Here is a 15836-nt window from a genome sequence, read left to right as displayed (position 1 = left end):
TGAAGGGGAAGTCATGTTTGACAAATTTTCTAGAATTCTTTGAGGATGTAACGAACAGGGTGGATAAAGGGGAACCAGTGGATGTAGTGTATTTGGACTTCCAGAAGGCATTTGACAAGGTGCCATATAAAAGGTTACTGCACAAGATAAAAGATCACGGAGTTGGGTGCAATATATTAGCATGGATAAAGGATTGGCTAACGAACAGAAAACAGAGTGTAGGGATAAATGGTTGATTCTCAGGTTGGCAATCAGTAACCAGTGGGATGCCGCAGTGATCAGTGCTGGGACCCCAACTATTTTCAATCTATATTAACGACTTGGAGGAAGGGACTGAGTGTAATGTAGCCAGGCTAAGTGAGTGGGCAAAATTTGGCAGTTGGAACATAACATTGGAAAGTGTGAGGTCATACACTTTGACAGAAAAAATCAAAAAGCAAGTTATTATTTAAATGGAGAAAGATTGCAAAGTGCTGCAGTACATCGGGATCTGGGGGTACTTGTGCATAAAACACAAAAGGTTAGTATGCAGGTACAGCAAGTGATCAGGAAGGCCAATGGAATCTTGGCCTTTATTGCAAAGGAGATGGAGTATAAAAGCAGGGAAGTCTTGCTACAGTTATACAGGGTATTGGTGGCCACACTTGGAATACTGCGTGCAGTTTTGGTTTCCATATTTACGAAAGGATATACTTGCTTTGGAGGCGGTTCAGAGAAGGTTCACAGGTTGATTCCAGAGATGAGGGGTTGACTTATGAGGAAAGGTTGAGTAAGTTGGGCCTCTACTCATTGGAATTCAGAAGAATGAGAGGTGATCTTATCAAAACATATAAGATTATGAGGGGGCTTTACAAGTTGGATGCAGAGAGGATGTTTCCGCTGATAGGGGAGTCTAGAATTAGAGGGCATAATCTTAGAATAAGGGGCCGCCCATTTAAAACGGAGATGAGGAGAACTTTCTTCTCTCAGAGGGTTGTGGAGCTGTGGAATTCGCTGCCTCAGAGAGCTGTGGAAGCTGGGACATTGAATAAATTTAAGACAGAAATAGACAGTTTATTAAACGATAAAGAAATAAAGAGGTTATGGAGAGCAGGCAGGGAAGTGGAGCTGAGTCCATGATCAGATCAGCCATGATCGTATTAAATGGCAGAGCAGGATCGAGGGGACGTATGGCCTTCTCCTGCTCCTATATCTTATGTTCTTATAAACTTGACCTCATGTAAAACTCTGCTGCCTGTATCCTAACTCGCACCAAGCCCTGTTTACCCATCACCCCTGTGCTCGCTGAGACGCTGACCTACATTGGCTCCCGGTCTGGTAACACCTCAATTTTAAAATTCTCATCATTGTTTTGAAATCCTTCCAGGGTCTCGCCCCTCTCTATCTCTGTAACTTCCTCCATCAGAGATCTCTGCCCTCCTGCAATTCTGGCCTCTTGCGCCTCATCAATTTTCATCGCTCCACCATTGGTGGCCATACCTTCAACTGCTTAAGCGTGAGCTCTGAAATTCCCTCTCCTACTTTAAGATGCTCATTATCCTACCTCTTTGGCAAAGCTTTTGGTCACCTGTCCTGATATCTCCTTACGTGGCTTGGTGTCAAAATTTGTTTGATAACGCTCCTGTGAAGCATCTTGGGTTGTTTTACAACATTAAAGATGTTATATGAATGCAATTTGTTGTTGTATAGAAGTTGATGCTTCTCTCTCTCTCTGGTCTTATGTTTTCTGCTGGTCACAGATCAGGAGTATAACAAGCTAGCTCCTATCTTATATTCGGCACTAGAGAGATAATGAAAATTGGAAATTTGATGGCAGTTCATCTTTACCATCACCATATAGGTGGACTACAAAATTAATGGTGGTACTGCCAGTCCCTGTTACTGGCATTGGGGAAAATTCTGACTCATTGTGTGCAAAGTAGCAGAATAATTATACAACAATCGAAAAATTGAGCTTGTGAAAAGCACAATGTGCTTCTGAATGTTGTAACCTGATAGTTCCGTTGCCGTATGTCATCATCATAGGCAGTCTCTCGGAATCGACGAAGATTTGCTTCCACTCCCAAAGTGAGTTATTTGATGGCTGAACAGTCCAAAAGAGAGCCACAGACCCTGTTACAGGTGGGACAGACATTCGTCGAGGGAAGGGGTGGGTGGGGCTGGTTTACCACCTCGGGTGGTTTTCGGCCAGGGTCTCCCAGTTGTCAGTGGTGATGTCGCACTTTACCAGGGAGTCTTTGAGGGTGTCCTTGTAACGTTTCTGCTGCCCACCTTTGGCTCGTTTACCATGAAGGAGCTCCGCATAAAGCATTTGCTTAGAGAGTCTCGTATCTGGCATGCAAACTATGTGGCCTGCCCAGCAAAGCTGATCGCGTGTGGTCAGTGCTTTAATACTGGGAATGTTAGCCTGGACGAGGACACTGATGTTGGTGCGCCTGTCCTCCCAGGGGATTTGCAGGATCTTGCTGAGACATCGTTGGTGAGGCATTCTGCACTTGTATAGAGACTTGAAGCAATCAGGCAGCTTAATACATCAACAGAAAAGGTGGCACTATGGTACAGTATATTGACACATCGCTGCACATAGCCACTGATTGGTGAGTCATTGGTTTAATCCACTGTATGATGCCGCTGAGCAACAGAGCATGGGTTTAATCCACCGCTACTGAGTTTCTAATCATAGCCACATGGAGAGGTCCCAAGTGGAGGCTCCAGAGGTGGAGGGAAAGTCAGTGAAAGAGTCAGCCGATACTGCTCTTTTATGCCTTCCATCAATTAATTCAGACTAGCATTGGCAGAGGTGTGTCATTTGACCCAGGGACAAAGACAGGGAAAGAGCTAGAGGGTAATATCCTCTATAGAAAGTATATATATGTCGCAATAGAAACTCCTGTCAATAGGAAAGTCACATCAAATTAATGTATGCTTGTTAGTCTGATTAATTACTTAAATGGTTACGCAGAACAATTATATTTGGATGTTAAAAAAATAACTTTCCCAAATGAAAAAACACTGATATTTCCCTTTCATTTGCCCAGATATTGATGAATGTGAGCGACAACCATGCGGCAATGGGACCTGTAAGAACACAGTTGGTTCCTACAACTGCTTATGCTTTGTTGGATTCATGCTCTCACATAATAATGACTGCATTGGTAAGTTAATTATAGTGTTCTTCTGAGCTAAGCAAATGTAGAAAACATGAAACGGTACCATACTGGTTATGTTACTCGACTAGTAATTCAGAGGCGTTGATTAGTAATCGAGACATGAGTTCCACGGCAGCTACAAAATTTAAATTCAGTTAATTAAATAATTCTGGAATTAAAAAAACTAGTATCAGTAATGGTGACCATGACACGATCGGATTGTCGTAAAAATCTATCTGGTTCACTAATGTCCTTTAGGGAAGGAAATCTGCCATCCTTACCTGGTCTGGCTTATATGTGACTCCAGCCCCACAGCAGTGTTGATTCTTAACTGCCCTCTGAAATGGCCGAGCAAGCCACTCAGTTGTACCAAACAGTTACAAAGAAATATACTAAGAATAAAACCGGACAGACCACCCGGCATCGACCTAGGCACCGGACACAACAAAGACACACACAGCCCAGTCGACCCTGCAAAGTCCTCCTCACTAACATCTGGGGATTTGTGCCAAAATTGGGAGAGCTGTCCCACAGACTAGTCAAGAAACAGCCAGATATAGTCATACACTCAGAATCATACCTACTGTCAACGTCCCAGACTCCTTCATCACCATCCCTGGGTATGTGCAGTTCCACCGGCAGGATAGACCCACCAGAGGTGGTGGCACAGTAGTATACAGTCAGGAGGGAGACCTCAATATTGACTCCAGACCCCATGAGCAAGGAAATCTCATGCTGATTACCGCCTACTGCCCTCCGTCAGCTGATGAATCAGTACTCCCATGTTGAACACCAGTTGGAAGAAGCACTGAGAGTAGCAAGGGCACAGAATACACACTGGGTGGCTCGTTAGCACCACTGCTGATCGGGATAACAGTGTTGAAGGAAGTAGATGACAGTATTGAAGACTGGCCCTACAGCAGGTGATGAGAAAACCAACATGAGGGAAAAACCTACATGACCTCGTCCTCACCAATCTAACTGTCGCAGATGTATTTCTCTATGACGTATTAGTAGGAGTGATCTCCACTCAGTCCTTGTGGAGACGAAATCCCATCTTCACACTGAGAACACCCTCCATTCACATCTTCACATTGAGGGCACTACTATCATGCTTAATGCGATAGATTCAGAACAGATCTAGCAGCTCAAAACTAGGCATCCATGAGGCGCTGTGGGCCTTCAGCAGCAGAATTGTATTCCACCACAATTTGTAACCCCATGCCCCAGCATATCCCTCATTCTACCATTACCATCAAGCCAGGAGATCAACCCTGCTTCACTGAAGAGTGTAGAACAGCAAGCCAGGAGCAGCACCAGGCGTATCTAAAAATGAAGTGCCAACTTGGTGAAGCTACAACTAAGGACTACATGCATGTTAAACACCAGAAACAGCATTCTATATGTTATGTATGAATAAAGAGTCTGACCAGATACTGTGAGCTCAAAGTAAAGTGTGACAGTCTTTTATTACAGGTCTCTGGAGTGCCTCTCCAGCCTGTGAGGCCTCCTTAAGTACAGGTGCTCTCAAGGGATTGTGGGATCCCTTGGGACGTCAGGGGATAAGCCCTCTGGTGGTTACACAAGGTATTTGCAGGTTTACATAAATAACAACACTCCCCCCGCAAAGTCAATAGTGTAACTATTTACAAGGTGAGTTGATCTGGGGCCTTTCTTTCCTGGTGGATCGTCTCGGTGCAAATGCTGGTTTTGGTGAGTCGTTTGTTGGGCCCTCGCTGGGCTGCTTTGCAGCTGGCCTTGCTGGGCTGCATGGTGTGGTGAGTCCTGCTGGGTTGCTGTGGGTGATGGGTTCTGCTTCATGGTCAACCGCTGTGTCAGTTGCCACTGGTGTGTGTGTGTTGTGGGGGGGGGGAGTCAAAGAAGGTAGGGTCTAATGTGGATTGCTCTGGATAGTCCGTGAATCTGGGTTTGGTTTGGTCCAAGTGTTTCCTGTAGATGAGTCCATTGAAAGTTTGACCCGAAACACCCTACTCCTCTCTTTGGCCACAACAGTGCCAGGAAGCCACTTGGGACCTTGTCCATAGTTCAACACAAATACAGGATCATTAATTCCAATTTCACGTGACACATTTGAGCTATCATGATATGTACTTTGTTGAAGCCGCCTGCTCTCTATCTGTTCGTGTAGATCAGGGTGGACTAGCGAGAGCCTTGTCTTAAGTGCCCTTTTCACGAGAAGTTCAGTGGGTGGAATCCCAGTGAGCGAGTGGTTTCTCGTGAGGTAACTAAGCAGGCCTCTGGATAGGCGAGTCTGCAGTGAGCCTTCAGTTACCCTCTACAAGCTCTGCTTGATAGTTTGCACTGCTCTCTCTGCCTGACCATTGGATGCTGGTTTGAACGGGGCAGATGTAACATGTTTGATTCCATTACGGGTCATGAACTCTTTGAATTCGGCACTGGTGAAACACGGCCCGTTGTCGCTCACAAGGACATCAGGCAGGTTGTGCGTGGCAAACATGGCCCGCAGGCTTTCAGAGGTGGCAGCAGACATGCTTGCCAACATTATCTCATTCAATCCATTTGGAGTACGCATCTACAACCACTAGGAACATTTTACCCAAGAACGGGCCTGCATAGTCGACATGGACCCTGGACCACGGTTTGGAGGGCCAAGACTATAAACTTAGTGGCGTCTCCCTGGGTGCATTGCTTATGTGTGAGCATGTGTTACATTTGTGCATGCAGGACTCTAAGTCCGCATCGATACCGGGCCACTACACGTGGGATCTGGCTATCGCTTTCATCATTACAATGCCTGGGTGAGTACTGTGGCGATCACTGATGAAAGTGTCCCTGCCCTTTTTGGGTACCACTACCCGATTACTCCACAGAAGGCAGTCTGCCTGTATAGACATTTCATCTTTGCGCCATGGGTACAACTTTATCTCTTCCTGCATTTCTGATAGGACACTAGACCAGCTCCCGTGAAGCACACAATTTTTTACTAACGACAATAAGAGATCCTGGCTCGTCCAAGTTCTAATCTGTCGGGCGGTAACGGGTGATTGCTCACTCTCGAATGCTTCCATTACCATGTCTAAATCTGCGGGCTGTGCCATTTCCACCCCCGTGATGGGCAATGGCAGCCTACTGAGAGCATCGGCACAGTTTTTTGTGCCTGGCTTGTGGCGGATGGCGTAATTGTATGTGGACAACGTGAGCGCCCATCTCTGGATGCGGGCCTATGCATTCGTATTTATCCCCTTACTTTCAGAAAAGAGGGATATCAGTGGCTTATCGTCAGTTTCCAATTCAACTTTGAGCCCAAACAGATATTGATGCATTTTCTTTACCCCATAAACACACGCTAACGCTTCTTTTTCAATAATGCTGTAGGCCCTCTCAGCCTTAGACAGACTTCTGAATGCATAAGCAACCGGTTGCAATTTCCCAGATTCATTAGCTTGTTGCAATACACACCCGACATCGTATGATGACGCATCACATGCTAGTACCAAACGCTTACATGGATCATACAACACAAGCAATTTGTTTGAGCATAACAGTTTTCTAGCTTTTACAAAGGCATTTTCTTGGCTTTTACCCCATACCCATTCGTCTCCTTTACACAGTAAGCCATGCAGTGGCTCTAACAGTATGCTGAGACCCAGTAAGAAGTTACCAAAGTAGTTCAGGAGTCCTAGAAACGACAGCACTCCGTCACGTTCTGTGGCCTCGGTGCGTTCTCGATTGCCTCCGTCTTCGAATCGGTGGGCCTGATGCCGTCCGCCACGATTCTTCTCCCCAGCAACTCCACTTCAGGTGCCATGAAAATGCACTTCGAGTGTTTTAACCTGAGCCCCACACGGTTGAGCTGACTAAAAACCTCATCCAGGTTCTGCAGATGCTCGACTGTGTCCCGACCTGTAACCAAGATGTCGTCCTGGAAGACCACGGTGCGCGGGACCGACTTCAGTAAGCTTTCCATATTTCTCTGGAATATCGCCGTGGCTGATCGAATCCCAAACGGGCATCTGTTGTAAATGAATAGACCTTTGTGCGCGTTGATGTAGGTGAGTCCCTTCGATGATTCCTCCAGCTCCTGCGTCACGTAGGCCGAGGTCAGGTCCAGCTTCGTGAACGTCTTTCCTCCTGCCAGCGTCGCAAAAAGGTCGTCTGCTTTTGGTAGTGGATATTGATCCTGCAGGGAGAAACGATTGATAGTTACTTTGTAATCACCACAGATTCTGACAGTGCCGTCTCCCTTGATGACTGGAACAATCGGACTGGCCCACTCGTTGAATTCGATCGGCGAAATGATGCCCTCTCGTTGCAACCAGTCCAGCTCAATCTCCACCTTCTCTCTCATCATGTACACGGTACTGCTCTCACCTTGTGATGGGTCGGGCCCCTGGAATTAGGTGGATCTGCACTTTTGCTCCTTGGAACTTCCCGATGCCTGGTTCGAACAGCGAGGGGAATTTGTTTAAGACCTGGGCACACAAAGTGTCGTCAACGGACGAGAGCGCTCGGATGTCGTCCCGGTTCCAGCGTATCTTTCCCAGCCAGCTCCTGCCAAGCTTCGTGGGACCATCATCCGGTACCACCCAGAGTGGTAGCTTGTGCACCGCTCCATCGTAGGAGATCTTTACAGTAGCACTGCCGATTACGGGAATCAATTTCTTTGTGTAAGTTCAGTTTAGTGCAAATGGGAGTCGGGACTGGTCTTGAGGCCTTGCTGCACCACAATTTACCGAAAGTCATTTTGCTCATAATGGACTTGCTTGCGCCCGTGTCCAGCTCCATTGACACCAGGAGTCCATTTAATTCAACCTTCAGCATTATCGGGGGACACTTTGTGGTAAATGTGTGCAACCCATATACCTCTGCCTCCTCGGTCTAAGGCTCTGTTTCGTCATGATCCGCCGTGGATCTGTCCTCCTCTGCAACATGGTGGTTTGCAGGATTAGCAGGGTTTGCAGCTCGCCTGCACATACGTTAGAGGTGTCTCATTGTTCCACAGCCCTCGCAAACGCATCCTTTGAAGCAGCATGAATGGAAACGATGATCACCTCCGCAGCGCCAACAAGGTGTTAATGGTCTAGCATTCATCACCCTTGATGGTGGACTCAGACATCTGCGGACGTTCAGCTGCAGGCATGTGAGGCCTGCCCTGTACGTTGCGATTCGAAATCAACATTACTTTGTTCACAATACTTGTAGCAGCACTCATGTGCTGAGGATTTTGCTTGGTATTGTCACTGGTGGCAATGAACGCCTGGGCTATTGCTATGGGTTTACTCAAGGTTGGGGTCTCTACAGTCAAAAGTTTGTGAAGTATCATTTCATGGCCAATGCCAAGTACAAATAAGTCCTTGAGCATGTGCTCCAAATGTCCTTCAAATTTGCAATGTCCTCCAAGGCGTCTTAGCTCGGCGACATAGTTTGCCACTTCCTGGCCTTCAGACTTTTTGTACGTGTAGAACCAGTACCTCGCCATCAGAACGCTTTCCTTCGGGTTCAAATGCCTCCGGACCAGTGTGCACAAATCATCGTATGATTTCTCTGGGTTTTGCTGGAGCAAGCAGATTTTTCATGAGGCCATACGTTGGTGCCCCATAAACGGTGAGGAGAATCGCCCTTCGTTTGGCAGCGTTCGTTTCTCCTTCTAGCTCGTTGGCCATGAAGTATTAGTTGAGTCGCTCCACAAAGGTTTCCCAATCATCTCCCTCCGAAAATTTCTCCAGGATGCCCACTGTCCTCTGCATCGTTGGGTTCGTCATCTGTATCTCGTCGCCAGTTGTTATGTATGAAAAAAGAATCTGACAAGATACTGTGAGCTCAAAGTAAAGTGTGACCTTAGTCTTTTATTACAGGTCTCCAGAGTGCCTCTCCAGCCTGTGAGGCCTTCTTAAGTACAGGTGCTCCCAAGGGATTGTGGGATCCTTTGGGACTCCAAGGGATAAGCTCCCTGATGGTTACACAAGGTATTTACAGGTTTACATATATAACACTATAGACAGAGGTAAGCGATCCCACAACCAGCGGATTAGCTCAAAGCTCTTCAGTCCTGCCACATCCAATCATGAATACTAATGGACAATTAAATAACTAACTGGAGGAGGACACTTCACGATCATTCCCATCCTTAATGATAGCGAAGTCCAGCAACTGCGTTCAAAAGTAAGGCTGAAGCACTTACAACCATCTTCAGCCAGAAGGACCGAATGGATGATCAGAGGCTGGGTATTCTGCGGCGAGTGTCTCATCTCCTGACTCCCCAAAGCAACCCGCTTGATTGGCACCCCATTCACCACCTAAACATTCACACCCTCCACCAACAGTGGCTGCACTGCAGTGACTTGCCAAGGCTTCTTCGGCAGCATCACCCAAACCCGCAACCTCTGCCACCTAGAAGGACAAGGGCAGCAGGCGCATGGGAGCACCATCACCTGCAAGTTTCCCTCCAAGTTACACACCATCCTGACTTGGGGATATTGTCATTCCTTCATCGTCGCTGTATTAAAATCCTGGCATTCCCTTCCGAACAGCACTGTGGGAATACCTTCACCACATGGACTGCAGCCGTTTAAAGCGGCAGCTCACCACCACGTTCTCAAAGGCAATTTGGGATGGGCAATAAATGCTGGCCTTGCCTGAGACATCCACTTCTGAACAAATAAAAAACTAATTAAAATGCTTTATTAAAAATCTCACTGTTCCATATCAAACCTCACAACTATTTCAGTCACTTCTGGTTCTGAAAGATGAAGGAAAGTCAAGGGCCAATCCTTTCTATTCAGAATGATTTCCCCACTTTATTTTGAGAAAAAAACATAAGGGATTCTGTGCTCCTAAGAGGGAGTTGCACTTGTAGGGAGAATCAGTGAGAGAATTGAGACTTTCATGTTGTAGTCCTATCCAACCTGTGCATTAGGACTAAACAAAGCAGTCGATTACCTGAACAAAATCAGGGACAAAGTCTGTAAACTTAATATTAATTATAAAACAGGACTTTAAAGAAAGCTATAGATGTAGAAATGTAGATGACATGAGGTCATACTTTATTTAACTTTTTAAAAATACTGAACATATCTGCATATATTGCTTTAGTTTGTGTTCTTAGTGCTGTATTCAGTATTGTTTTCTTTATTTGGACCATTGTGGCATTAATAGAATCCAGTTGCACAACCAGAGCATTGTTTACTATACCATGACGTTTTCTCGAGCTAGTCCACGAATTACTAGACTGATTGAATTTAGTTGCCATGGTGGAATTTGAATTCACAACCTCTGGGTTGCTGGACCAGTACAATATTTTTAAAAATCTACACGAGTATAGTCATATTATTGTATTTTGACACAAAAAATACAACCAGGCACAAGTTTATAATTCTCTCTGAATTATCTCAATTGTTTTAACTTGTAGAAAATCAGGTTGAATTTTTACCAATGAGCAAAGGTGTTCAACATTAAAAATATAATACAGCTATCACATTAAAGCAGACAGCATAAAATACACCAAAATATTAAAACTATGAATATGACTAATTTCATATTTTTTTTTAAGATATCGATGAATGCAGTACCTTGAATGGTGCTCTCTGTAGAAATGGACAGTGCATTAATACTATTGGAACATTCCAGTGCCTCTGCCATGAAGGCTATGAACTTACATCTGATAGAAGAAGTTGTGTTGGTAAGCAACTTTAATAAATCAAAGGGAAAAATTGTAAAACAGCCTGACCTAACACTTTCAAATTTATGTCTGTACCACAACCTCAAAGTTATGAACACTTCATTGTAAAAGCCACTACTTTATGTCACAGGAACATGTTTTCCAAATCTTCATCAATTTTAGAGCATTGTACAATACTACACTTTGGGCAGGATTTTCATTTTGATTGCACCTCTGTTAGCGCCCTGGAGGGACGGTAATGGGTCTAGAAATGATTACTGTCCGGGCGGCCAGCTTCCAGTGACCCGCCGAGAAATTTCATGCCGATTTTGCCGCAGCACTGAGCAGTACCGGCCGGAAGCGTCATGCCGGTGTGCAACACCCCCGGTATTGTCCTGATCTCAAAATTTGTTTTGCGCTGACCCCGTAGCACCCCGTAGCCAATCCACCCGAGTAAGCTGGCGGTCAGAGACTGCATGAGGTGTGATTGGTTATTTTTGTTTCATTTTTGTGATTTATCTTTATTTGGGGTGAGCAATATATTGGGAATGTTTTTTATGCCGATTTTTTTTTCCAGGGAGGTCTCTCTTAGGGCGCTCTGAAGCTAGCTCTTTAGCAATGGATTTTCAGTTGCTATCCCGGCCTAGCTCCACAAGAGAGATGTGGAATGCCTACCTTAGTGCTCCACTCCACTTTTGGAGCGCAACAACCGAATTTGTTGGCTGCCGTCGCAAACTATTTCCCGGTGGCAAATTTACCATCCCTTTGCCATTAGCGCCCTAAGAAGCCTCCAACCGAAAATCCAACCCTTTATATTAATTTTATTTTTGGCCAGTCGGTTGACTGACATAAATCGAAACCCAGAACCATGCTTAAAGAGTCTAAACCAAGCTGCTGAGAAATCCAAACGTGTATTGTTGGTTATCTGATATGGAGTGCATACAGTCTCCTGATAAGGACAACCACAATTACATATGCTCATTAAGTTTCTCATGAGTGAATGCTTTGGAAACCCATGTGTGCACTGAAATACAGCTGGAGTTTGACCATCTAGAACTGCACAGTTTACTGGCACAAAGCAGTGATGAGCTTTTCACTGTTGGTTCAGTCTGGACCACCTATCCATTAACACATTGGTTTACAACGTAACCTGGAGCCAATTACCAGTGACAAGTCTATCCTCAATAAGCCAGGCTGACTAGTTAATTATCAACAGAGACTTGACTTGGTCACATCCTTCCATCACTAGGTTTTCCATCTTGGAGCCACTTGAAAGTCAGTAGTTGACCATTAGACAACCAACAAGTGTGGATTTGTGCCCTCACTTAGAAGGAAATTGGTACTAGGAACTTCTGAACAACCTCATGATAAAACATGTAAATACATTGCCATCTTCCTGATCGCAGCTTGGACCTACGCCTTACCCATTGAACAGTCGCTCCAATAGATGGAGAGGCAATGCTTTAGCAGCAGCTTCTTGCATCTCTGGTCATGGAAGGTTTCAACCCCTGACATAAGACCACATGCTCTCATACCTGACCTGCAGGGAATGTCTTCCTGCAGCTATTGTTCCGAATCTCAGAATGTCCTTACTGTCTTCAGTAGGTGGATGAGCTGCACAGGATGGGTCGTAACTTACGAGCTACCTTAATGTTGTAGATCAAAGTCCAATGTAACATACTAAATATACTCATCATCAACTGCTTAATCCAGTAAAAGCGTGCCCATCATGAGATCGATTTTCTCTATAGGGTGATCAGTGACATGTTGTATGCCAGAGTCCTCCATCCCTTTAACGGTCTCCCCTTATTTCCACAAAACTACATTACAACTTGGCCCTGAATCTTGGACATGGCCAAAGGAAGCCACAACTCCCAGGTACCGATATGAATCAACTTGGTCAGATGCTCCTTTTATCCTCCAATCACTACCTTTGAGAATCTCCAATGAGCTGCGCAAAGCCATAATACTGCAGTTGGGGCAACCTCCTCCTGATTATCCCAATGTTCAAGATGATGAGCAGAGTGCACTGGACATGCCAATAAGCAGTGTTATGCGGAAAAAGGAGTATCCTAACTCTTTCAAAAATGTCCAGAACAGACATTCCAATGCCACCCCTTACTACATCATCTAACCCATCATTAGAGGTACTGAAAGGGATAGATAACAGGATACAACCTTAACTCACTCTTCCTAGAGGAATGGATTCAGTGAATATCTAATTTACCCTATGCAGATCTTCAGGCTAGAATATGCATCCCAGATAAAATCCAAGATTTAGCCATGTACTCCCATACTTGGCAGTTTCTTCAAATGGGAATCATCTTGCGTATTCATTGATTTTTGGAAGAAAGAAAGACTTGCATTTATATAGCATCTTTCACAGCTTCAAGACGTCCCTAAGCGCTTTACAGCCAATGAAGTACTTTTAAAGAGTAGTTATTTTTTTATTGGTTCCGGGATGTGGCTGTCGCTGGCAAGGCCGCATTTATTGCCCATCCCTAATTGCCCTTGAGAAGGTGGTGTTGAGCCGTCGCCTTGAACCGCGTGATGAAGGTGCTCCCACAGTGCTGTTAGGGAGGAGTTCCAGGATTTTGACCCAGCAACGGCAATATATTTCCAAGTCAGGATGGAGTGTTTTATGGAAATATAATATTAGAAATTATCACATTCGCACTCACAGAGTAGAGCTTTTTTGTGCCAGAAGTATCAGCAATTCAGGTAAAGAGGTCAGTGTAGCCTGGATGAAAAATCCTGTAGGGCCTGCTGAATTTTACAAATTTGTTAAATTTACTTCAGAATTGGTCATTTCAGACTTACAGACACCTTTCCACTTCCAAAATGCTGAGGTAACTGAGGTTCTGTTGTATTTATGTAACAAAATGACATATATGGTGTTGAAAATAATGTAAAATGTTTTATCCCATCTTCATTTAATTTGGGGGAATTCTTTATTTAAAGATGCCAAACATATGACAAACAGCTGGTTTACATGCAGGTAGAGTAGGACATTTCACCTGCATATTAAAAAAATTTTAATTTAAAAGAATTGCTATGTAGGTACTGGTATTCCAACTTGCATACAGGAATTGATGAAATTTGTCATGGAACTAAGCAAGAAAAACTGAGATGTTAGTAGCTAATGGGATTTCCGTGATCTATATTAACATTTCTCTTGCTGTTTCTCTTTTGCCTCAACAGATGTCAATGAATGTTTGACGGTACCACGCCCTTGTACACCAGGCACCTGTCAAAACCTGGATGGCTCCTATAGATGTATATGCCCTCCTGGATACTCACTGATTGATGACAGGTGTATTGGTAAGGGGTTTTATTTATTGTTGATCGAGCTGAGGGATAGTGGCCTAGAAATGTAATTGTGCCATGCCCATTTTTCAGGCGCAAAACAGTTGTCATCCACCATAGTAGATACAATCTACTGTGATGGGTGGTGGGGGCGCGCACAAATTACAGCCAGAAGTGCTCTGTCTGCCTTATTGGTAAAGGCCGAAAATGAGGCATTCATGACCCATGCCTGAAAAGGGGAGGCTAAAACCTGTTTGAAACCTCCTTTGCAAAATTGGGCTACCTTGGACATAGCAGGTGCCAGGCCAACTGCATTCAGGAAAACATGGTCTACGTCCGTCCTAACCTTAAAGGGCCGCCAGAGACTATCACCAAAAGGTATGTTTTCTTTAAAAAATTCTTACCTGAATGTGGAGCTGGGAGGATCAGGTCCACTGCAATGCTGCGTGTTGCCTGACCCCACTCGGAACTTCCCGATCTCCCCTTCCATCACCATCACTTCTTTACCCCCCCGCCCCCATCTCGGATGCTTTACCCCTTCTCCCGTTCAAGTCCCTTTCCCTTCCGATTGCTTCAGCATCTTTCTCGATCACTCCTCTCCCAGGACCTACCTGAGGAGTGCTACTTGGTCACTTAGCGACCCGAAATTGAAATCTTACTTGCCAGCGAGCTGCCTGGGGACACCCAGCAAGTGTCTGCAACTCGCCAGTCTCATGTCAATGAGGCCAGAGGTCCAATATTTGTTGTGCTAAGGGGGCCTACCCACTCCAGCACAGGGACAGATCCCTGCACTCAATTTCTAGGTCATACTTCTATTTCAGGCAGTCGTTGTCGCTCTCAAACACTCTCGGGTTCCCTACAGCACAGCTAGATACAGAGTAAAGCTTCTTGTACTCTGCGGCAGCAAAATTTCTCACTCCATACTGCCCTATTTTTCCCACCTGTCATCCTGTGATATCTTCAAGCAAGATTGTCAATTTATCCCAAAATGGTGTTTTGTCCATTAGGATCTGGATTGTGATTCCTCAAACTCTTGCAGATATGATCTGTGCATTCAGCAGACTGAGGAGACTTTCAACCAGTCTGCACTTGAACCCAGCTCTCAAAAGTGAAAGACACAACCCTACTATGGTACCCTGCCCCTCCAATTAATAAGGTTGCAGAAATTTGAGCTTGAAATATTGGGCCTGAAATTCCTTCTTTCGGACGAACGCCTCCGACCTGAGAATTTTTTACGAATTTACCTGATGGTCCCCGAGGTGCCTGCGATTCCAGTGGGGTGGCCTTCTGTTCCAGTCCTCAACGTTCGGAGGCAGAAGGTGCACATCACGTGACTGCACAACCAATCAGGTACAGTATTCGAATTAATAAATTGAGAAATCCGTATCTATGAGTTCTCATTGCTATTAGCGAAAAAACCACACACTAAACAAACATTAAAAAATAAAAAACACCTCACATAATTAAAATTAATTTAAATTAAAGTTAGTAAATGTGTTTTTAAAAAAAAAAATCAAAAATATTTTTTTTCTAAATTTTATTATTAGGGTTTAAAATAAACTTACCTTAGTGAGCAGGATTTTTAACATAAAAATTTGTTTTAAAATTTTATTTTTATGTTTTTATATGTTTTAAAACTCTTACACTGGTTAAAAAGTAGGTTACGTGCCTGCTTTTACCAGGTGCAAGAGTTTTAAGGACATTCGCTGGGCAAGAGATGGGCAAATAGCCCAATCTTGCCC

General features: G+C 44.7%; 1 protein-coding gene across 3 annotated transcripts in view; it reads left to right on the top strand.

Annotated features, from left to right (window-relative positions):
- LOC139234157 (fibrillin-1-like) overlaps window positions 1–15836 on the top strand; it is a 602997-nt gene that overhangs the window by 500088 nt on the left and 87073 nt on the right. For all 3 annotated transcript variants that reach the window (XM_070865155.1, XM_070865154.1, XM_070865156.1), the window contains 3 exons: window positions 3039–3155; window positions 10681–10809; window positions 13990–14109. In XM_070865155.1, the coding sequence (XP_070721256.1) occupies window positions 3039–3155; window positions 10681–10809; window positions 13990–14109 (366 nt within the window). The remainder of the gene's footprint in view (window positions 1–3038; window positions 3156–10680; window positions 10810–13989; window positions 14110–15836) is intronic.

Source organism: Pristiophorus japonicus, chromosome 21 (assembly GCF_044704955.1).
Source record: "Pristiophorus japonicus isolate sPriJap1 chromosome 21, sPriJap1.hap1, whole genome shotgun sequence".
In the NCBI taxonomy this organism is placed as follows: domain Eukaryota; kingdom Metazoa; phylum Chordata; class Chondrichthyes; family Pristiophoridae; genus Pristiophorus; species Pristiophorus japonicus.
The sequence above is the reverse complement of the archived record's forward strand: the minus strand, read 5'-3'. Positions and strand labels throughout refer to the sequence as shown.